At 41.6% G+C, this 24,077-nt stretch overlaps 1 protein-coding gene across 1 annotated transcript; it reads left to right on the top strand.

The window, feature by feature from the left end:
- The first annotated feature begins 1,352 nt into the window (after positions 1 to 1,352).
- Positions 1,353 to 18,635, top strand: LOC120044499 (globoside alpha-1,3-N-acetylgalactosaminyltransferase 1-like). The gene is made up of 4 exons (XM_038989155.1): positions 1,353 to 1,609; positions 14,532 to 14,570; positions 16,779 to 16,913; positions 17,496 to 18,635. The coding sequence occupies exons 1-4, from the start codon at positions 1,542 to 1,544 to the stop codon at positions 18,184 to 18,186; spliced, it is 933 nt and encodes a 310-aa protein (XP_038845083.1). The 5' UTR covers positions 1,353 to 1,541; the 3' UTR covers positions 18,187 to 18,635.
- The last annotated feature ends 5,442 nt before the right edge of the window (positions 18,636 to 24,077 follow it).

Genomic DNA, 24,077 nt, shown 5'->3' with positions numbered 1-24,077 from the left:
TCAGCTGCAGATAAAGAGCTAAGAGAAGTAAAAAATGCTATTCAGAATGGGTGTTATGAGACAAGCCAGGCATTTGCACCCATAGAAAATGAACTGTGTGTAATCGGACAATTAGTCCTAAAGGGCAAGCTTCCAGATATAGCTACACCACAGAGTGACCTGGAGACACGGGACTATGATGCCGAGCAGAAAGTGAAAATGTGGTTGTTCAATCTCCAACTGGAGCCTTGTATTCAAGGAATACAACATTTGTGAAGAGTGTGGTGGTTAATTTCTGTATTATCAAATGAGGAGAGACAAACTTATCACACAAGTCAGAGTTAAAAGTAAACTGAATCTTTATTAGTGAGAGCTTTGCAATAGCGGTGGCTTGTTGACGAATCAACCTCAGATGATTAGTTGACAGAGCCCCAACACAAAGGCTACTGAGATATTTTATAGCAAAGATCCACCCACTAGTCGCGCTAAAGGACCAAGGCGATGTACGAGTTTACGTGAGTTTACGTTAGCTGGCTGTACTACAGACACCTTTCGTCGTCATGGGAAAGACTCATTGTTATCTTTCGTAAAACAACTGGTTGCAGTAAAGAGACAATCTGGATACTAAGGAGATCCTGAAGGAAATCGACAAGTACCAACAGCTTTACGCTATGGAGGAACAGATTCGGGATCTTTCCTCCACATGTTTCCATGGCATTTCCTTTGTTTTGGTCAGTTCCATTGACCTCTTTACTGCATCTTTACCACTTCGCTCTGAAGCCTGCAGTGTAGCTGACTCATCAAACTGGCTATCGGAGGGTCTAATTAGCCCATATACCCTCCATCATTTTCCCTCCCTCAGCTTTGGGACACTTGTGCATATGGTCGAGGCTTGCATGAAAACACAAATGGAGGGGTGAGCGGAAGGGGGTGATTTGGTAATCAGCCTGTCACGACTTTCACCGAAGTCGGTTCCTCTCCTTGTTCGGGTAGCGGTCGGCGTCACTGGTCTTCTAGCCATCGTCGATCCACTTTTCATTTTCCATTTGTTATGTCTTGTTTTGTTTTCCTACATACCTGGTTCTCATTTCCCTCATTAAGTGTTGTGTATTTAACCCTCTGTTCCCCCCATGTCTTTGTGTGGAATTGTTTGTTGTAAGTGCTTGTGCACATGGTTACTGGTGCGTATCGGGTTTTGTACCCATGTTGGTATTTTCTTTATGTCATTGATTTTGAAATTAAACTGCTCCGGCCATGACCTAGTTCTGCTCTCCTGCGTCTGACTTTACTGCCACCAGTTACACTCTCCTTTACACAGCCAAAGAGAAAGAAACAGGAAGGAGCCCCTCCTTTATTATAGGCTACACAAAATACATACACACACATTTTTCTATCACACTAGTTTGCCTGTCACACCAGTTTAAACTGATATCAAACATATTTTACTGGGTCCTAAATCCAGGATTGATTTACAATACTGGTGATAGATTTATCTACTATCTTACTTGTGACCAGTATTAATAGGATCAACGAAATCTTTTGGTGACACTATTGGAGGAACAATGCGTTTTAGTTCAAATGCCAAGCCATATGTTCTGCTTGTCATTGCTGGAACAGTCTTGCTTCTGGGGTATGTAAACCATTTTGACATTACTTCCAGTTTATTCCTTTTTCTGGTATTAAATTAGGTGCTTTTGTGATAGATTTTCATATTAGTTTCTAAGAGCTCTGAGATGTCATTTATTTGATATATTTCTTGATTGTGAGTATGTTCTAATCTGTTAAGGGTTGGATGGATTTAAGAAATGAGATTTAATTAGGCGTAAATGTATAACATAACTCTTCAAAACTGAAATTATAGGTTATGTAAGGGATAATCAAGGGCTATACTTTCTATGGAATATTAATTAACAACATGGAAGTTGTGTTCTATGAAGGCGTTAGCGAAGTGGAACTAACCTTCCAAGGAGTTGCATCATTTTCCAGAGAACGCATAGAGCCCCAAATTGATTATCCCATTTATACCATGGCTATTATTTATCACGTTTGTCACTAGAAATGTGTTCATTTGCAGGTAGAAATGTGTTCAACATCCACTGAAGTAGCTAGCAAGTTTAATAGATAGCTACAGTATTTGCCTTGGTAACCAAACAGACTTGCTAGTTTAGCTAACCAAACCATCAGTCCTAGCTTGTTATTATGAACATCGAATTCGACAAAGCCAATAATGTTTTCAAGTCAAATTTTGCTTTCAAAAGCAGTTCAAACATAGAACATGTAAGAATGACATATAGCCATTGAATTCTACTGTGCTGATATACTGTGTGTTATAAGGAAATAATGCATGCTCTAGAATGCCCTTCAAGCCAATCAGAAACAAGTATTCAACAATGCCATGGTATAATAAAGCAATTCTACATGAGAGGGTGTGCTAAACTACTTTTTTAGCATGGCTGTACTGCGGTAGATCAGCACAGCTGTGCTAAAAAAGTAATTTAGCAAAACTTCGAGTGTACAGTTGTTTTTCTAAAACTGGTTACCAATGAAATAAAACGCTTTATTTTGAAAAATGTATTCATAACCTACTATTTCATTCCTCAGTGAAAATAAAGGTCTTGTCCCAAGCTGGCTGTCAGTACATTCTATCGGTTAGCTTGCCAGAAATGCGACCCAATTGTGAAGTCTTTTGATTCTATATCTATGGACGCGACCCAGTTTTTCATCCTTAATGTTACATTGCCATCCTGGCTGGCAGCGCTGTTATCCCATGTTTGCTAGCTAGAAAACTACAGCTAACACAGTCAAGTCAAACCGTGCAACCACAATAACAGCAAAGTAGCTGCATTTCATTTCGTTTGACCTGTTTTTCTATTGACATTTCTTTGTATAATAGAGTCATAAAATTATTCTGATTCATAAAATCGACTGGCTAAGTAAAGATGTCCATCTCATCCTGACACATTAATTCACAATAGGACAGTGGAGATCAACTATCAATATTGAAACTTTGTTGCAAATGTAGAGAAACAGCAACATTTGCATAAAAATGTGGTGTTCAACAAAGGTTCTTCTAAGATCCCCCCCAAAAAAGTACATTAGGGTTTTTGCCACTGAAAAATGACCCCAAAAGGTTATTCCAAGAACCCCATAGAAGGTGGGGTTCATCGAGGAACCTCTTTAGTTCTTGGGGGTTCTTGCAGGAATCTAACTGCCCAACTGAAATATTTCGATATGAATTTGAGATAATAATAACAAGAAGAGGGGGTTAAAAATGAACCCCAAAAGGTTCTTTGTGGAAACATTAATGTTTTTTTTTTGAAGAGCTTATAGGGGTTCCTCCACAGTTCCAATTTGAAAAACCCCTAAAGGATCCTCCAGGAACCTTTTCTTACAGTCCAGTTCAATGTTAATGTCACAGATACATATATGACAATGGTCTATTTGCATATAGGCCTATTTGCATATAGGCCTGGAGCATGGGCTGAGTCATGGGAAATAGAATCCTACTCTGATCCGTTCTGCCTAGAACAAAATATCTTGCATAGTATGTTTTGTTTTCGGTATGTTGCATTAAAAGTGGCTAATATTGCATTGATTCGATCACAATTGCAACAGTAAAGGGCCGTCAGGTAGCCTAGTGGTTAGAGCGTTAGGCCAGTAACCGAAAGGTTATTAGATCTAATCCCAGAGATGACAAGGTAAAAACCTGTTGTTCTGCCCCTGAACAAGGCAGTTAACCCACTGTTCCTAGGCCGTCATTGTAAATGAGAATTTGTTCTTAACTGACTTGTCTAGTTAAATTAAAAAAAGGGAAATGTTGATAGTGTTAACTAACAGGGAAAAGTTCAATCTCATGCTTTTCTCTGTGGGCTGATAGTTCTTCTGCGCAGCAGTCCTGGGGAGCTGTGAGGCTGTGAGCTTAGAGGGAACATTAGTTCTAAGCCATGCTAAAAAAAAAATGTTTAGCATGGTTAAATCTGTGACGCAAAAATGGGAATCTTGTTTTGTGTTCCATCTGAGAATTCCCTGCTCATCCACTGTCCCATTAGCCCAGACAGCCAATTAATTAACTCAATCACCACTGTAAAAGGCATCTAGACGTTATTTCCCCTTGCTTCCAGACTAACATTTGGTTTGCAACAACAGGGGTTTGTACACTCTAAAAAGAAATTAACATTGAACTGGACTGTATTTACAGCTGTGGTTGTGAGTAGATGGCTTGTTTTGAGTTCATGGCATGTAGCCACTTATGCACATTTTGTTCATATAATTTGCTGATTGGTGAGTTATTAACCCAGTTACAGATTAATCAATAAATCAACGTTTTATATCAGCAGATGTCACAAAGTGCTTATTCAGAAACCCAGTCTAAAACCCCAAACAGCAAGCAATACAGATGTACCCAGCAATAAGGTAGTGATTGCCTCCTAGAAGACCACAAAACATGTACATTTCTAGACATATTTTAAAAGCGAGTCAGGTAAAGAGCTTTTTTTTTCCTTTAAGGGGCAATGTTGTATTTTGGGACAGGCTTGAATAAGCTAAGTAGCCAATAGGCAGAGGGTTGCATAATTTGTCTGATTCTCTGTAACAATGGTATGGAAATAATGCATTTTATTTTGTGACGTGGTTTCTTGCATCAAAGAACACAAAAACATGTTCAGTCACCTCCTTGTCTGAAGGTCAAGTGGAGAAACAGGTTAAAGATAAACTTCTCATTAACTTCACTAGGGTAGGGGGCAGCATTGGGCATTTTGGATGAAAAGCATGCCCAAATTAAACTTCCTGCTACTCAGCCATAAAAGCTAGAATATGCATATAATTAACCTCAGATTTCCCACTTCCTGGTTAGATTTTTCTGCCATATGAGTGCGGTTATACGCACAGACATCATTCAAACAGTTTTAGAAACTTCAGGGTGTTTTCTATCCAAATCTACTAATAATATGCATATCCTAGCTTCTGGGCCTGAGTAGCAGATAGTTTACTCTGGGCATGCTTTTCATCCGGACCTGAAAATACTGCCCCCTAGCCCAAAGAGGTTAATGTCAAGCCCTGCATTTTTTCCCCAAAAGTCTTATGGAATGTAGGCATGGCCATTGAACACAACACATTGGCTGCTACTGTAGGCTGAATGATAGAGGAGCTATTTCCATGTTCAAATGCATTTTCTCCATTGTTTTTTATGGTAGGCCACTCTGGTAGTTCTACATTATGATCAAATAGCCACAGTAGACTACTTGGCCACTGTTAAAACTGTAACTTAAAGCGTGTACAGCCTCAGTGTTCACAGTAAACGAGAACTGGAAGTTGCACATAATTTAAACAACGTTTAAAGTTTGCGCTCAGCAGACCTGAAATTAGCTCAGTGACAAAATACATTAGAGGGAACATTGCTTAGAACGCGTCTCAACCAATCAGAATGCTTTAACTTTATTTAACTAGGCAAGCCAGTTAAGAACAAATTCTTATTTACAATGACGGACTACCAAAAGGCAAAACGTCTCCTGTGGGGACGGGGCTTGGATTAAAAATAAAAATAAATTAAATAAAAATATTGGACAAAACACACATCACGACAAGAGAGATATCACAACACTACAATAAGAGAGACCTAAGACAACAACATAGCATGGCAGCAACACATGGCAACACATTATGACAACAACATGGTCACAAAACAACATTGTAGCAGCACAAAACAGGGTACAAACATTATTAGGCACAGACAACAGCACAAAGGGCAAGAAGGTAGAGACAACAATACATCACGCAAAGCAGCCACAACTGTCAGTAAGAGTGTCCATGATTGAGTCTTTGAATGAAGAGATTGAGATAAAACTATCCAGTTTGAGTGTTTGTTGCAGCTCGTTCCAGTCGCTAGCTGCCTCGAACTGAAAAGACGAGCGACCCAGGGATATGTGTGCTTTGAGGACCTTTAACAGAATGTGACTGGCAGAACAGGTGTTGTATGTGGAGGATGAGGGCTGCAGTATATATCTCAGATAGGGGGGAGTGAGGCCTAAGAGGGTTTTATAAATAAGCATCAAGTGGGTCTTGCAACGACAATACAGAGATGACCAGTTTACAGAAGAGTATAGAGTGCAGTGATGTGTCCAATAAGGAGCATTGGTGGCAAATCTGATGGCCGAATGGTAAAGAATGTCTAACCGCTCGAGAGCACCCTTACCTGCCGGTCTATAAATTACATCTCCGTAATCAAGCATGAGTAGGATGGTCATCTGAATCAGGGTTTGTTTGGCAGCTGGGGTGAAAGAGGAGTGATTATAATAGAGGAAACCAAGTCTAGATTTAACTTTAGCCTGCAACTTTGATATGTGCTGAGAGAAGGACAGTGTACCGTCTAGTCATACTCCCAAGTACTTGTATGAGGTGACAACCTCAAGCTCCAAACCCTTAGGTGTTAGTAATCACATCTGTGGGGAGAGGGGCATTATTCTTACCAAACCACATGGCCTTTGTTTTGGAGGTGTTCAGAACAAGGTTAAGGGCAGAGAAAGCATGTTGGACACTAAGAAAGCTTTGATGTAGAGCCTTTAACTTCTCTAGGGTAGGGGGCAGCATTTTCACGTTTGGATGAAAAGCATACCCAAATTCAACTGCCAGTTACTCTTCCCCAGGAGATAAGATATGCATATTATTAGTAGATTTTGATAGAAAACACTCTGAAGTTTCTAAAACTGTTTGAGTATAACAGAACTTATTTAGCAGGCGAAACCCCGAGGACAAACCATTCAGATTTTTTTTTTTTGAGGTCACTGTCTTTTCTTTTTCTTTTTTCTTTTTTTTAACCCCTTTTCTCCCCAATTTTCGTGGTATCCAATCGCTAGTAATTACTATCTTGTCTCATCGCTACAACTCCCGTACGGGCTCGGGAGAGACGAAGGTCGAAAGCCATGCGTCCTCCGAAGCACAACCCAACCAAGCCGCACTGCTTCTTAACACAGCGCACCTCCAACCCGGAAGCCAGCCGCACCAATGTGTCGGAGGAAACACCGTGCACCTGGCCCCCTTGGTTAGCGCGCACTGCGCCCGGCCCGCCACAGGAGTCGCTGGAGCGCGATGAGACAAGGATATCCCTACCGGCCAAACCCTCCCTAACCCGGACGACGCTAGGCCAATTGTGCGTCGCCCCACGGACCTCCCGGTCGCGGCCGGCTGTGACAGAGCCTGGGCGCAAACCCAGAGACTCTGGTGGCACAGCTAGCACTGCGATGCAGTGTAGGTCACTGTCTTTTCAATCAGTTTTCATTGGGAAACCAGATTTCTAAGCAAATTGCTTGCAGTTTCTACGGCGTCCACTAGATGTCAACAGTCATGAGAAATAGGTTGAGGTTATTCCTTTGTGTAATGAAGAAATACGGCCATCTTGAAGTCGAGGCACTCCAGGTGTCCTGTACATGCGCTTCAATCAAACAGAAGGCATGCAACATTTCGTTTTAGTCCTGTATTGAACACAGATCATCCCGTCTTCAATTTTATCGATTATTAACGTTAAAAAATACCTAAAGTTATATTACAAAAGTAGTTTGACATTTTCTGGCAAAGTTTACAGGTAACCTTTGATATATTTTGTCGTCATGTTTGAGCAAGTTGGAACCGGTGTTTCTCTGGATCAAACGCTCCAAATAAATGGATTTGAATTAATGTTGGCTGGATTCACAACCAGTGTAGCTTTAATTTGGTATCTTTCATGTGTGATTTAATATAAGTTTGATTTTATAGTAATTTTCATAGTAAATCATTTTAATTTGGGGCTCTGCATTTTCTCAGGCTTTTTGCCAAGTGATACAGTAGCGTCTTGCCTAAACTCAGATTTTTGGATATAAATATGAACTTTACCGAACAGAAAATACATGTATTGTGTAACATGAAGTCCTATGAGTGTCATCTGATGAAGATTATCAAAGGTTAGTGATTACTTTTATCTATATTTCTGCTTTTTGTTAATGCTCTCTTTAGCTGGAAAAATGGCTGTCTTTTTCTGTGACTTGGCTCATACCTAACATAATCGTTTGGTGTGCTTTCGTCGTAAAACCTTTTTGAAAGCGGACACTTTGGCTGGATTTACAACAAGTGTAGCTTTAAAATGGTGTAAAATACTCGTATGCTTGAGGAATTTAAATTATGGGATTTCTGTTGTTTTGAGTTTGGCGCCCTGCAGTTTCACTGGCTGTTGAAGGGGTGGGACGCTACAGTCCCACATACCCTAGAGAGGTTAACACAAAATTCGGGGAGTGGCCAACTGAGTATAAGACTGTATCATCTGCATATAACTGGATGAGAGAGATTCCTACTGCCTGGACTATGTTGTTGATGTAAATTGAGAAGAGCATGGGGCCTAGGATCAAGCCTTGGGGTACACCCTTGGTGACAGGCAGTGGCTGAGACAGCAGATGTTCTGACTTTATACACTGCACTCTTTGAAAGAGGTAGTTAGCAAACCAGGCCAAAGACCCCTCAGAAACACCAATACTCCTTAGCCGGCCCACCAGAATGGAATCTTATACTGTATCAAAAGCTTTGGCCAAGTCAATAAAAATAGCAGCACAACATTGCTTAGAATCAAGGGCAATGGTGACATCATTGAAGACCTTTAAGGTTGCATACCAGAAAGAATACTATAGACATCAAGAAAGCCAGTCAGTTGATTGACAAGTTTTTCTGCCCTTTTGATAAACAGGGAATAGGCCTATAACAGTAAGGATCAGCATTGATCTCCCCCTTTAAATAAAGGATGAATCGTAGCTGCCTTCCAAGCAATGGGAACCCCCCCAGAGAGGAGAGACAGGTTAAAAAGGTCAGAGATAGGCTTGGCGATTATAGGGGCAGCAACCTTAAAGAAGAAAGGGTCTAAACCATCTGACCCAGATGTTTTTTGGGGGTCCAGTTTAAGTAGCTCCTTTAGCACCTCGGACTCAGTGACCGCCTGCAGGGAGAAACGATTTTATGCGCCTGTCAGCAACGGGTGTGGCTGAAATTGACGAATCCACTCATTTGAAGAGGTGTCCACATACATTTGCATATATAGTGTATTTTTACACAATGTTGTATGCATGTTTGAAGAAAGAAAATATATTTCAAAAATAGTATTCAGCAGTTTGTTGTGCTATGAGGTGTAATTGATCAGGACCTCAAACAAGTTGACGTTCAATAATAATACAATCCATTCCCACCACCAACAAGATCATGTGCACCACTGACAGAGGCTTACAGCTCAGTGGAATGAACACGTGTTCAACAATGCCTGCTAAGGTGGGTTCAAATGAAAAATCGCCAAATTCAAAAAACAATGTTAAACATTAAGACATGATCACTTACTAATCAGTACTACTTATACTTGTTACAAATGTGTAATGAAGGTTAATAATTTAAGTAGAAGGGACCCTAAATGTTTATGTTCAATACAACAAATATTAATGTTCAAGTAACTGTTAAAGTTCAGAATACATACTGCAGTTTAGTGTCAAAAAGTAAATAAAACACAAAAGAGTAAAGTATTTAGAACTTAAAAGACAGCCATATGGGTGGTGAAAACACCCGCCGGCGGTGCACTTGGCAATGGCCCATGACAGGGAGTAACGTCCATCTCAAATCAATCAGTAATCTGCGCCGCTCTGACATGTTGTCAACAAGGCAATATGGTGCATCGTCCAGAAACATACAAAATCTCATCTCTATAAAAATATATATTAGAATTTTCAAACTAGTTTTGAATTGGGATGGCAGATAAAGCGTTTATCAACAATCCTGTGTTTTCACAGAAGCCGTTGGCTTTGAACAGGTCACCTAGCTAATGCCCGGGAGGCGGATGTAAAATGTCATATGTTTAGTTTCATGCTATCACATGTTGCAATGTTGCATCCCTATGTAACATTTATTAAGCTACACAGATTGAGTTAACCTTGCATCCCTATTGATACTTTTATTTTTGCACTGTCTCTATGCACACTCAAAGAAACACTCAACCCATCATCTGCTCATTCACATATAATATGCACATACATGTATACTGAGTCTACACATACGCACACCCACTCACATACAAGCTAATGGTACTCTGTTTATCTACTATCCTGTTGACTTGGCACCTTACCCCTATACATGCAGTGCCTTCGGAAAGTTCAGACCCCTTGACTTTTTCCACATTTTGTTACGTTACAGTCTTATTATAAAATGTATTAAATAAAATAAAAATCCACATCAATCTATACACAATACCCCATAATACCAAAGCCAAAACAAGTTTTTAGATTTTTTTTCAAATGTATTAAAAATAAATAAATAAATACCTTATTTACTAAGTATTCAGACCCTTTGCTATGAGACTCGTAATTGAGCTCAGGTACATCCTGTTTCCGTTGGTCATCCTTGAGATGTTTCTACAACTTGATTGGAGTCCACCTGTGGTAAATGTAATTGATTGAACGTGATTTGGAAAGGCACACACCTGTCTATATAGGTCCCAGAGTTCACAGTACATGTCAGAGCAAATACCAAGCCATGAGGTCTAAGGAATTGTCCGTAGAGCTCCGAGACAGAATTGTGTCGAGGCACAGATCTGGGGAAGGGTACCAAAACATTTCTGCAGCAAAGATGCATACAAATCCTCCTGATTCCTGCTTACAAGCAAAAACTAAAGCAGAAAGTACCAGTGACTCACTCAATATGGAAGTGGTCAGATGACGCAGATGCTACGCTACAGGACTGTTTTGCTAGCACAGACTGGAATGCGTTCCGGGATTCATCCAATACCACCTCAGTCACCGCTTCATCATTAAGTCCATCAACAACGTAGTCCCCACAGTGACCGTATGGACATATCCCAACCAGAAGCCATGGATTACAGGCAATATCCGCACCGAGCTGGGGCTAGAGCTTCCGTTTTCAAGGAGCGGGATACTAATCACTAAGAAATCCAGCTATGCCCTCAGACGAACCATCAAACAGGCAAAGCTTCAATACAGGACTAAGATTGAATGCTACTACACCGGCTCTGATGCTGGTCGGATGTGGCAGAGCTTGCAGACGTATGTGCTACAAAGGGAAACCCAGCCACAAGCTGCCCAGTGACGCTAGCCTCCCAGATGAGATAAATGCCTTTTATGCTTGCTTCGAGGCAAGCAACACTTAAGCATGCATCAGAGCAGCAGCTGTTCTGGACAACTGTGTGATCATGCTCTCCGTAGCCGATGTGAGCAAGACCTTCTAACAGGTTAACTTTCACAAGGCCGCAGGTCCAGACGGGTTACCAGGACGTGTACTCAAAGCATGCGCAGACAAACTGGCAAGTGTCTTCACTGACATTTTTAACCCTTCCCTGACCGAGTCTGTAATACCTACATTTTTCAAACAGACCAACATAGTCCTTGTGCCCGAGAAAGTGAAGGTAACCTGCCTAAATGATTACCACCCCGTAGCACTCACGTCAGTAGCCATGAAGTGGTTTGAAAGGCTGGTCAAAGCTCACATCAACACCATCATGCCGGAAACCCTAGACACACTCCATTTCGTATACCGCCCCAAAAAATCCACAGATGACACAATCTTAATCCACACTGCCCCTTCCCACCTTGACAAAAGGAACACCTATGTGAGAATGCTGTTCATTGACTACAGCTCAGCATTTAACACCATAGTGCCCACAAAGCTCATAACTAAGCTAAGGACCCTAGGACTAAACATCTCCCTCTGCAATTGGATCCTGGACTTCCTGACGGGCCGCCCACAGGTGGTAATGGTAGGCAACAACGCATCTGCCACTCTGATCCTCAGCACTGGAGCCCCTCAGGGGTGCGTGCTTAGTCCCTTCCCGTACTTCCTGTTCACCCACAACTGTGTGGCCAAGCACAACTCCAACACCATCATTAAGTTTGCTGACGACACAACAGTGGTAGGCCTAATCACAGACAACGATGAGACAGCATATAGGGAGGAGGTCAGAGACCTGGTAGTGTGGGGCCAGGACAACAACCTCTCCCTCAGTGTGAGCAAAACAAAGGAGATGATCGTGGACTATAGGAAAAGGAGGACTAAACAGGCCCTCATTAACATTGACGGGGCTGCAGTGGAGCGGGTCAAGAGTTTCAAGTTCCTTGGTGTCCACATCACTAACGACAGTTGTGAAGAGGGCACAGCAACACCTTTTCCCCCTCAGGAGACTGAAAAGATTTGGCATGGGTCCCAAGATCCTCAAAAAGTTCTACAGCTGCACCATCGAGAGCATCCTGACCGGTTGCATCACCGCCTGGTATGACAACTGCTCGGCATCTGACCGTAAGGCGCTACAGAGGGTAGTGCGTACGGCCCAGTACGTCACTGGGGCTTCCTGCCATCCAGGACCTATATACTAGCTGGTTTCAGAGGAAGGCCAAAAAAAGACTCCAGTCACCCAAGTCATAGACTGTTCTCTCTGCTACCGCACGACAAGTGGTCCTGAAGCGCCAAGTCTAGGTTCAAAAGGTTCAAAAGGCTCTTCTACCCCCAAGCCATAAGACTGCTGAACAGTTAATCAAATGGCCACCTGGACTATTACATTAACAACCCCCCCCCCCCCCCCCCCCCATGATTTTATTCTGCTGCTACTCGCTGTTTATTATCTATGCATAGTCACTTTACCCCTACCTACATGTACAAATTACCTCGACTAACCTGTACCCCCGCACACTGACTCGGTACCGGTATCCCCTGTATATACCGTAGCCTCGTTATTGTTATGTAATTTTCTTGTGTTACTTTTTGATTATATATTTTTTTACTTTAGATTATTTAGCAAATATTTTCTTAACTCTATTTCTTGAAGGGCTTGTAAAGTAAGCAATTCAAGGTAAGATTCACACCTGTTCGGTGCATGTGTATTCGGTGCATGTGACAAATACAATTTGATTTGTGTGTCTAAAGGGCATACTACGCCATGGAAACAAGAGCATGGGGAGCCCTGCCTAACACATATCACAAACAGGTTCTTAGTTTGGGCTGTGTCACGACTTCCGCCGAAGTCGGTCCCTCTCCTTGTTCGGGCGGCTTTCGGCAGTCGACGTCGCCGGCTTTCTAGCTACCGCCGATCCACTTTTCATTTTCCATTTGTTTTGTCTTTGTTTCACACACCTGTTTTCAATCCCACAATCACTTGTTCATTATTTAACCCTCTGTTCCCCCCATGGTTTTTGTGAGTGGTTGTTTATTTGTATTTTCGGTCTGTCATTGTGGACGTGTTTTCGTTACTTTGTATATTTTACATTTTGAGTAAAGTACGTTTGATTACTCAAATCTGCTGTCCTGCGCCTGATTCTCTACACCAGCTACAACTAGGACCCATTACAGGCTGAGTGGCAACATATTGAATTCCCGTTCCTCCACAATTGTCACGTTCGTTGTATGGTGGAAGAGAGGAGGACCAAGGCGCAGCGTGAAGTGAATACATTCTTCTATTTATTTAAGAAGAAAACCTAACCAAACTAATACAAACAACAAAACGAACGTGACACTATATATAATAGTGCAGACACAAGCAACTAACACAGACAATAACCCACAACCCACAATACAAAACAGGCTACCTAAATATGGTTCCCAATCACAACGCAAAACACCTGTCTCTGATTGAGAACCATATCAGGCCGAACACATAGAAATAGACAAACCAGACATACAACATAGAATGCCCACTCAGATCACACCCTGACCAAACAAAACATAAAACATACAAAGCAAACTATGGTCAGGGCGTGACAACAATAGTCAATGCAAACTGAATGACTGAGGCTTTCTTTTCAGCCTGGTCAAAAAGGAAAGGAAAGGAAACAAAGTTAACACAATGATTAACCAACAGGTTCTGTTGCATGGTTGAGGGAAGCACTAACTAAACAGTCATTGAACTTCTCAAGTTTTAATCAAACTATTCACTATATTAACTAGGTATCTTGGGACACTTCTACACCACATACCCCTCTCTGATGGGCATTGAATAAAGACAATGACTCTCTGAAGCCACATGCAATTAATATCAGTACAGTATTTTTGTTAAAAGCAAAAAAAAATAACCCTTTAAAAATGTCTGCACACTCGTGTACCGTTGCATTTTTCAAGTGTTGAGAAACCATGTGCAATATGGTTTAATTGAAAAGCTCCTGTATACTTTAAATATCTTGCCTACTTGAGGGTACTATGGTATTCACGGTATGTTAATAGCTGCACAGACATGCAGCATGAATGTGGCTTTGGCAACACCACATCCAAGGTAATGTAAGGATAGTGTTAAGTCTAATTTACACCCTCCTCAATACAATAAGAAACGCAAATGGGTGCTTCCCCGTATTTTGTAACTCCACGAAAATACGTAGGATTGCCATCTTGTGAAGCTAATTGTGTCCTTGTGTTGTGTACTGGCGTAAGAGTATGAATTATATTTAAAATAAAAGTAACAACTGATGTGTAAGAAAGGCTGCCCCGGCAACACATTTTGTTCGTGTAAAAAGACCATTAATGTTTTCATGACAGACTTGAACTGATTCTCTCCTGCTTCCCCAAAGGTATGTCTACTTCAGCTTCTTCTCTGAAAGACTCAACAGGTAAGATCAAGTTCTGTTAATCTATTACAGCCCAATGTCGCTATAGTGTGAAATTAAAGTCACAGTATTGTCTGATACTTACTAACAGGGTTTGGTTTGAGGCTTGGATTGTATTAAGGGGAACGTTATTTTATGGTTTTATGGATTCCAACAGAGAAATTACAATTGATGAGGACCAGAAGGGCAGCAGGTTAGTTGAGAAACTGAGAATTTCCCCCCACAAGTCATGGTACTTTTTACTTTTAAAAGGTAATATGGTAGTTTTAAAGTTATGATGTTAGGATTATAGTAGTTTTGTTCTGTCACAAGATAATCCATAAAATTGTGGTAAACAGCACCACACCCGGGCAGAAAACGGAATGTTATATTCTTAGCCAGGCCCATCTTTTCAAAGAAAACACAATTTAATTATCTCTATTTGAGCAAAATAATTCGTTTTGTTGTGATCACAAGAAAATCCTAACAATTCGGGTAAAGAGCGCCACAGTCAGTCAGAAAAATCTGAATGTTCTATCATAGTAGTTTCCCTGACAGATTTGGCTGCCAGGGAATTTTTCCATGACTGGAAACATTAAAATTATATATTTTTATATCACCCAAATAATCAAAATGATAAGCTACTTTGTCATTTACATACTGAGATCAATAAAGCAAAATAAACATTAACTTAAATGCAACCAATAGCATAGGCCAATAAAAATAGTGGATTCACAGAATTTAGGCCTATAATATGAGGAGGAAATAAGAGTCCACCAACTTTCCAGTGGCACTCACCAATTCAAACAGATTTGAACCGTAATGATATTTTGAAATGTTGCCCAAATACCTTCTAGCTGCTGCCCGCTGTTCATTGACAGCCACAACTCAACAATCAGCTGTTTTGTATTTTCCGCATTGGCTGCTACTTAGAAATACTATAACAGATTAATAGATTATAAACCTGTCTTTGTCACATCCTGATCTGTTTCACCTGTCCTTGTGATTGTCTCCACCCCCTCAGGTGTCACTTATTTTCCCTGGTGTATTTATTCCTGTGTTTCCTGTTTCTCTGTGCCAGTTCGTCTTGTATGTTTTTCAAGTCAATTAGCGTGTTTTCCCATACTCCTGCTTCTATTCTCTTTTTGCTAGTCCTCACGGTTTTGACCCTTGACTGTTTTCTGGACTCTGTACCCTCCTGCCTGACCATTCGGCCTGCCCTGACCTCGTGCCTGCCTGCCACTCTACCTCCTGGACTCTGAACTGGTTTTGACCTTTTGCCTGTCCACGATCATTCTCTTGCCAACCTCTTTTGGATTGTTTAATAAATATCAAAGACTCAAACCATCTGCCTCCCGTGTCTACATTTGGATCTCGCCTTGTGCCCTTATAGTCTTCAAAATAATTCCATAGTTTTCACAGACCCACCACGGACCAAGTAAATCTGTGTGGAAAGGAGTCCTGTGGTCTGATTTGTCAATGAACTCAGACAAAATTCAAAGAAGTCAAAGATGAAATGAACTGCAATACACTGGTCTCAAATATATTAGCATAACTAGCCTACACAGAACCACGGCAGAGCCATTGTAAAATTCTAGGCTTTTTCTCGTATTAAAACCAGTGGTGTAAATTACTTAAGTAAAAACACTTTAAAGTACTACTTGTTTTTTGGGATATCTGTACTTGACTATATATATTTTTGACTACTTTTACTTTTACTTCAATACACTCCTAATGAAAAATAATGTACTTTTTACTCCATACATTTCCCCTGACATCTATAAGTATTCGTACAAATTTGTATGCTTAACAGGCCAGGAAAATTGTCAAATTCATGCACTTATCAAGAGAACACCCTGGTCATCCCCACTGCCTTTGGTCTGGAGGACTCACTAAACACCTGCTCATCGAATGTCACTTCAATATCTTGGGCATTAAAGTCATATTAGCTGACGTACTGTAAGTGTCTGACACATCAGTGTGGGGAGCTTTGATATATTAGGAGGCCACACCTGACATTAGTGTCTGATACATCAGTGTGGGGAGCTTTGACATATTAGGAGGCCACACCTGACATTAGTGTCTGACACATCAGTGTGGGGAGGTGTAGCCTAATACACCACAGCTTGTTTCAAGGTTCTTTAATTGCCAGTACCATAGAAGTATTGAGATCATAACATGGCTCTGGTCAGTACAACACAGTCAGGCAAGATCTTTGTTCTGTTTCTGTAGACGTACTGATGTGGTGTCAGTGACCCCGTGGTTGGCACCCATCGTCTGGGAAGGCACCTTTGACCCTGTGCTAATCGACAAGATCTACAAGCCCATGAACCTCACCATAGCAACCACTGTGTTTGCCGTTGGAAAGTGAGTACAACTTTTGACAAATATTCAAAAGGGAAGTTGAACTATCAATACTTTTTCAACAATGCAACTATAAGGTCATAAGTACCTGATGTAACATGGCAGGTAATAAAATGTTATGACGCTGTCAGGATTCATGCCTTGGAACACGTAAATAATTGTTCCACTTCATGTAATTATCTAGACGGTATACTGGTCAGAAAGTGGTATATTATCCTATGAGAATGATGATGCAGTTAAGGGGATACCTAGTCAATTGCACAACTGAATGCATTCAACCAAAATGTCTTACACATTTAACCCAACAACTCTGATTCAGAGAGGTGCGGGGGAGCAATTGATGTTGGGGGTTAACTGCTTTGCTCAAGGACAGAACAGCAGATGTTTCCACCTTGGCTTGGTTCAGGGATTTGAACCAGTGACCTTTAGGTTACTGGCCCAACAATCTTAACCTCTAGGCTACCTGCCACCCCATCAGTTAGAGGTGTGCTGACATCAAAATCTCAGTTGCGACCTACTGCTGTTGTGTCCTTAAGCAAGGCACTTGTTAATCCTTATGATATGTATGCCTTTAAATACTGACAGATACGTCAGATTTCTCCAAGATTTTCTGGAGACAGCAGAGAAGCACTTCATGGTCGGCTTCCACGTGCGCTACTATGTTTTCACTGATCGTCCCCACGATGTTCCTTCAGTGAACCTGTTTCAGGGGAGACATTTGAGTGTGATCCAGGTCCCGGGTTCAAACCGTTGGCAGGAGATATCAGCCCGGAGGATGGAGTTCATCCAGACCACCATCGAACGTCAGATCAGAAGGGAGGCCGACTACATCTTCTGTCTGGACGTAGACAGCAAGTTCCACGCTCGCTGGGGGTCCGAGTCTCTTGGAAGGCTGGTTGCTGTGATACACCCAGGCTACTACGAGCAGTCGCGTGACCGCTTCCCGTACGAACGGCGTCTAGCCTCGACTGCCTACATCCCCATGGATGAGGGAGACTACTACTATGGCGGGGCTATGATCGGAGGGTTCGTGGAGGATGTGTACACACTAACAAAGGTATGTCGGACCCGGTTTGAGGAGGATGCGGGGAATTCCATCGAGGCTGCCTGGCAGGAGGAGAGCCACCTCAACAGGTACCTGCTCGACAATAAGCCCAGCAAGGTGTTGTCTCCAGAGTACCTGTGGCAGGACATCAAGGCAAAAACCAAACAGGTCAAAGTCATTCGCTTTTCAGCAGTCATTAAAAACAATGCTGAAGTTCGTCCCAATGTATAAAAATAGGTGGTGGCTATTAGACCGGCAGAAGAAAAACTCAATTTAGTCGTAGCGGTAAAATTAATTGAGTTTAGGTTTAGGAACGAGGGTTAAGTTTAAATGTAGGTATAGTTTGACTGAGGTTAATGTTTGGGTTAAGGTTAGGGAAAGGCAAAATAATAATAATTTGGGGGTGCTTATATTTGTCACCTGTGGGTGTTTCTTGTACAAATGTGTAATGGAAATGTATTTCTTGCATATCACAACTCCTGAGAGTGGGGTCACGGGCCAGGGTCACCATTGTTCGTTTTAACTTATAAGAACATGTTTTTTCATTTTCTAGCTTTATTTCATTCTGTAGCCTATCTATTTTGCATGTTGATTACTGTGAAGAGGGAACGAATAAATAAATAAATATGTAAAAAATGTAACACAATAGTATTATTATATGTTATTTTCTTGAATTAAATATTTTACCACTTTCCATAATGTTTGTGTTGTGTCACTACTTCTTATTTAAACAAGGTCCAAAGTGATGTTTTGATTTAGAGCTTTACACTTTAGTGGGATTCACACTAAAATGTTAAATAGTGCTTCCCCCTGGTGGACGGTTGGGGTACATGAAGTACTGGGAAATGTATTCCATAGCCTAACTAAAAACAACAACTTTAGTGAACTAATCATCTGGCAACCACAACATGGTGTCAGCAGAACGGTAAGGCCAAAGAACACATACTTGGACGAGCTGAGGAGCAACACCAGACTGGAGGAGGAGGAGATTGTATCTGCAATGTAGGACAGGCACCTCTGGGGGACTCATTTATCAACCCAAGACGTCCAAATCCATATGGTAAGAACTGTGTATATATTTTTTTAATAATTGAAGAAGAAAGGATGAGCTTTATTAATCACACTAATGAATAAAAAGTTATTGGAATGATTCATAATAGACAGATGTAGTGTGACATGAGTCACACTTATCAGAACAGGTTCCTTTTTAAAAGTCAATATGGAGGATGCACTTCATTGTGTAAAAACATCCTGCCAATGTCAGAGCAAAAGGGGAAGTCGTTCATGACAATGAGCCCATAGAAAAGTGGATGGGGGAAGTGTTTTCAGAATAGCCTGCACAATCACATGTATTGGGTTACATGTACTGCCCTGAAAGCAAACAGAACTGAAACCATGTGTGTATCTGCCATATCTGATCAAAACCAGACAGTATTGTACTTTTAACCAGGTGAATGAGGAGAGAAGACGTAGCCAACAGACAAGTGAATTATTACATGTTGCTTATACATGCAATAGGCATGTAATAATAATGTTGAGTGAGATAGCCTAGCATGCAAGCATTTCACTGCAAAATGTATACATGATGATTCACTGTGTGTGACAAATACAATTTGTTTTGATTTAATCCCCCAATGCATTCAACTTGTATTTTAAAGCACGTAGTTGAGAATGGCATTCAAGTGATTAATACAGCAATTTACGAATTCTAAGTATCCATATCTTCTCTAGCTCTAACTACTATAGCGTATGTCCACATATGAATTTTAGGCTTCCATCCTCTCTAACTGTTGTCCTCACAACAGCACCTAAGGGGGAAGATTGCCCCCTGCTGGCGCGTTGACATCACTTCAAGTAGAACAGAACATTTATTTTGTTCATGGGTTTGTCTCAATCAGATTACACTCTTACTGAAATGTGACATGCAAAATTCTTAGAGAATAGCGAGTATTGTAGATTAAAATGGAGCTTTAGACAGTTTTTATTTTGGGGCCTAAAGCCAATAAAGAAAGGTTTAGTTTATTGTCATGATGTACACATTGGCAACTGAGCGCTGAATTTCATTGTTCAGTTCATTTAAATAAATAAACAAATAATTACATAAACAAATCAATAGTGTGAAATTGTGATATATTCTTAAAAATAAATAAGTTGTTCAAAACCATATGAGAATTCACGACAATTGAGCTAACCATGTTAAAAGGTGACGTTATGTTCTACCTATAGATGATGAAATGCAGTCATACGTAAAAACGGTTGTTTTTGAAAGTGAACGGGATTTATGATTTTTATTCACCGATGTCATCATCCCCCGCGACAGAGGCTGTATCACTTTCATGGCTAGAAGGGTTCCTAATTGTCAAACTATTCTAAAATGTTTTGCATTTTAGCTAACCCTAAACCTTTTCCTAAACTTAACCTAATTATCCTAACTTGCTACGTTATTTTTTTATTTCACCTTTATTTAACCAGGCAGGCTAGTTGAGAACAAGTTCTCATTTACAACTGCGAACTGGCCAAGATAAAGCAAAGCAGTGTGACACAAACAACAACACAGAGTTACATATGTAAAAAACAAACATACAGTCAAAAATACAATAGAAAAAGTCTATATACAGTGTGTGCAAATGAGGTAGGATAAGGGAGGTAAGGCAATAAATAGGCCATAGTGACGAAATAATTACAATATAGCAATTAAACACTGGAGTTATAGATGTGCAGAAGATGAGTGTGCAAGTAGAGATACTGGGGTGCAAAGGAGCAAAGTAAATCAAATAAATAACAGTATGGGGATGAGGTAGTTGGATGGGCAATTTACAGATGGGCTATGTACAGGTGCAGTGATCTGTGAGCTGCTCTGACAGCTGGTGTTTAAAGTTAGTGAGGGAGATTTGAGTCTCCACCTTCAGTGATTTTTGCAGATTGTTCCAGTCATTGGCAGCAGAGAACTGGAAGGAAAGGCGGCCAAAGGGGGAATTGGCTTTAGGGGTGACCAGTGAAATATACCTGCTGGAGCGCGTGCTGTGGGTGGGTGCTGCTATTGTGACCAGTGAGCTGAGATAAGGGGGGAAGGGGTTTTACCTAGCAAAGACTTATAGATGACCTGGAGCCAGTGGGTTTGGCGACAAATATGAAGTGAGGGCCAGGCAGCGAGAGCATACAGGTCGCAGTGGTGGATAGTACATGGGGCTTTGGTGACAAAACGGATGGCACTGTGATAGACTGCATCCATTTTTCTGAGTAGAGTGTTGGAGGCTATTTTGTAAATGACATCACCGAAGTCAAGGATCGGTAGGATAGTCAGTTTTACGAGGGTATGTTTGGAAGCATGAGTGAAGGATGCTTTGTTGCGAAATAGGAAGCCGATTCTAGATTTAGTTTTTGATTGGAGATGCTTAATGTGAGTCTGGAAGGAGAGTTTACAGTCTAACCAGACACATAGAATATGTGGACAACCACAAATACCTAAGTCAGAACCGTCCAGAGTAGTGATGCTGGACGGGCGGGCAGGTGTGGGCAGCGATCGGTTGAAGAGCATGCATTTAGTTTTACTTGCATTTAAGAGTAGTTGGAGGTCACGGAAGGAGAGTTGTATGGCATTGAAGCTCATCTGGAGGTTAGTTAACACAGTGTCCAAAGAAGGGCCAGAAGTATACAGATTGGTGTCGTCTGCATAGAGGTGGATCAGTGAATCACCAGCAGCAAGAGCAACATCATTGATGTATACAGAGAAAAGAGTCGGCCCAAGAATTGAAACCTGTGGCACCCCCATAGAGAGTTCGAGGTGGAGGTCCGGACAACAGGCCCTCCGATTTGACACACTGATCTCTGTCTGAGAAGTAGTTGGTGAACCAGGCGAGGCAGTCAATTGAGAAACCAAGGCTGTTGAGTCTGCCGATAAGAATGTGTGGACTGACAGAGTCGAAAGCCTTGGCCAGGTCGAGGAATACAGCTGCACAGTATTGTCTCTTATCGATGGCGGTTATGATATCGTTTAGGACCTTGATCGTGGCTGAGGAGCAACCATGACCAGCTCGGAAACCAGATTTCATAGCGGAGAAGGTACGGTGGGATTCGACATGGTCGGTGATCTGTTTGTTAACTTGGCTTTCGAAGACCTTAGAAAGGCAGGGTAGGATAGATATAGGTCTGTAGCAGTTTGGGTCTAGAGTGTCTCCCCCTTTGAAGAGGGGGATGACTGCGGCAGCTTTCCAATCTTTGGGGATCTCAGACGATACGAAAGAGAGGTTGAACAGGCTAATAATAGGGGTTGCAACAATTTCTGCAGATAATTTTAGAAAGAGAGGGTCCAGATTGTCTAGCCCAGCTGATTTGTAGGGGTCCAGATTTTGCAGCTCTTTCAGAACATCAGCTATCTGGATTTGGGTGAAGGAGAAATGGGGATGCTTGGGCAAGTTGATGTGGGGGGTGTAGGGCTGTTGCCCTGGGTAGGGGTAGCCAGGTGTTAAGCATGGCCAGCTGTAGAAAAATGCTTATTGATATTCTCAATTATCGTGGATTTATCAGTGGTGACAGTGTTTCCTAGCCTCAGTGCAGTGGGCAGCTGGGAGGAGGTGCTCTTTTTTTCCATGGACTTTACGGTGTCCAAGAACTTTTTGGAGTTTGTGCTGCATGATGCAAATTTCTGTTTGAAAAAGCTAGCCTTTGCTTTCCTAATTGCCTGTGTATATTGGTTCCTAACTTCCGTGAAAAGTTGCATGTCACGGGGCTATTCGATGCTAATGCAGAACTCCACAGGTTATTTTTGTTCTGGTCAAGGGCAGTCAGGTCTGGAGTGAACCAAGGGCTATATCTGTTCCTGGTTCTACATTTTTTGAATGGGGCATGCTTATTTAAGATGGTGAGGAAAGCACTTTTAAAGAATAACCAGGCATCCTCTACTGACGGAATGAGGTCAATATCCTTCCAGGATCCCCGAGCCAGGGCGATTAGAAAGGCCGGCTCACTGAAGTGTTTTACAGTGATGAGGGGTGGTCGTTTTACCACAGACCCATTACGGACGCAGGCAATGAGGCGGTGATCGCCGAGATCCTGATTGAAGACAGCAGAGGTGTATTTGGAGGGCAGGTTGGTTAGGATGATATCTATGAGGGTACCCGTGTTCACTGATTTGGGGTTGTACCTGGTAGGTTCATTGATAATTTGTGTAAGGTTGAGGCAATCAAGCTTAGATTGTAGGATGGTCGGGGTGTTATTAAGCATGTCCCAGTTTAGGTCACCTAACAGCACGAGCTCTGAAGATAGATGGCGGGAAATCAATTCACATATGGTGTCCAGGCCACAGCTGGGGGCAGAATGTGGTCTATAGCAAGCGGCAACGGTGAGAGACTTGTTTCTGGAAAGGTGGATTTTTAATAGCAGAAGCTCAAATTGTTTGGGCACAGACCTGGACAGTAAGACAGAACTCTGCAGGCTATCTCTGCAGTAGATTGCAACTCTGCCCCCTTTGGCAGTTCTATCTTGTCGGGAAATGTTATAGTTAAGGATGGAAATTTCAGGGTTTTTGGTGGTCTTCCTAAGCCAGGATTCAGACACGGCTAGGACATCCGGGTTGGCAGAGTGTGCTAAAGCAGTGAGTAAAGCAAACTTAGGGAGTAGGCGTCTAATGTTAAAATGCATGAAACCAAGGCTTTTACGGCTACAGAAGTCAACAAATGAGAGAGCCTGGGGAATGGGAGTGGAGCTAGGCACTGCAGGGCCTGGATTAACCTCTACATCACCAGAGGAACAGAGGAGAAGTAGGATAAGGGTATGGCTAAAGGCTATAAGAACTGGTCGTCTAGTACGTTCGGAACAGAGAGTAAAAGGAGCAGGTTTCTGGGTACGCTAGAATAGATTCAAGGCATAATGTACAGACAAAGGTATGGTAGGATGTGAATACAGTGGAGGTAAACCTATGCATTGAGTGACGATGAGAGAGATATTGTTAATAATATTGTTAATATGTTAATAATAACATTATATCTAGCTGTTAATAAGAAATCAGGTTCACAAGAAATCGTTTGAATTACCTTTTTATATTCCAATGTCAATTTGTTTACCAACAAATTATGAAATGCCATGGATGCTACATGTAGTACATTAAGATAACTGCAGTGGAG

The sequence above is a fragment of the Salvelinus namaycush genome, chromosome 3 (genome assembly GCF_016432855.1).
Source record: "Salvelinus namaycush isolate Seneca chromosome 3, SaNama_1.0, whole genome shotgun sequence".
In the NCBI taxonomy this organism is placed as follows: Eukaryota; Metazoa; Chordata; class Actinopteri; order Salmoniformes; family Salmonidae; genus Salvelinus; species Salvelinus namaycush.
This window is presented reverse-complemented; position numbering and strand designations above follow the sequence as displayed.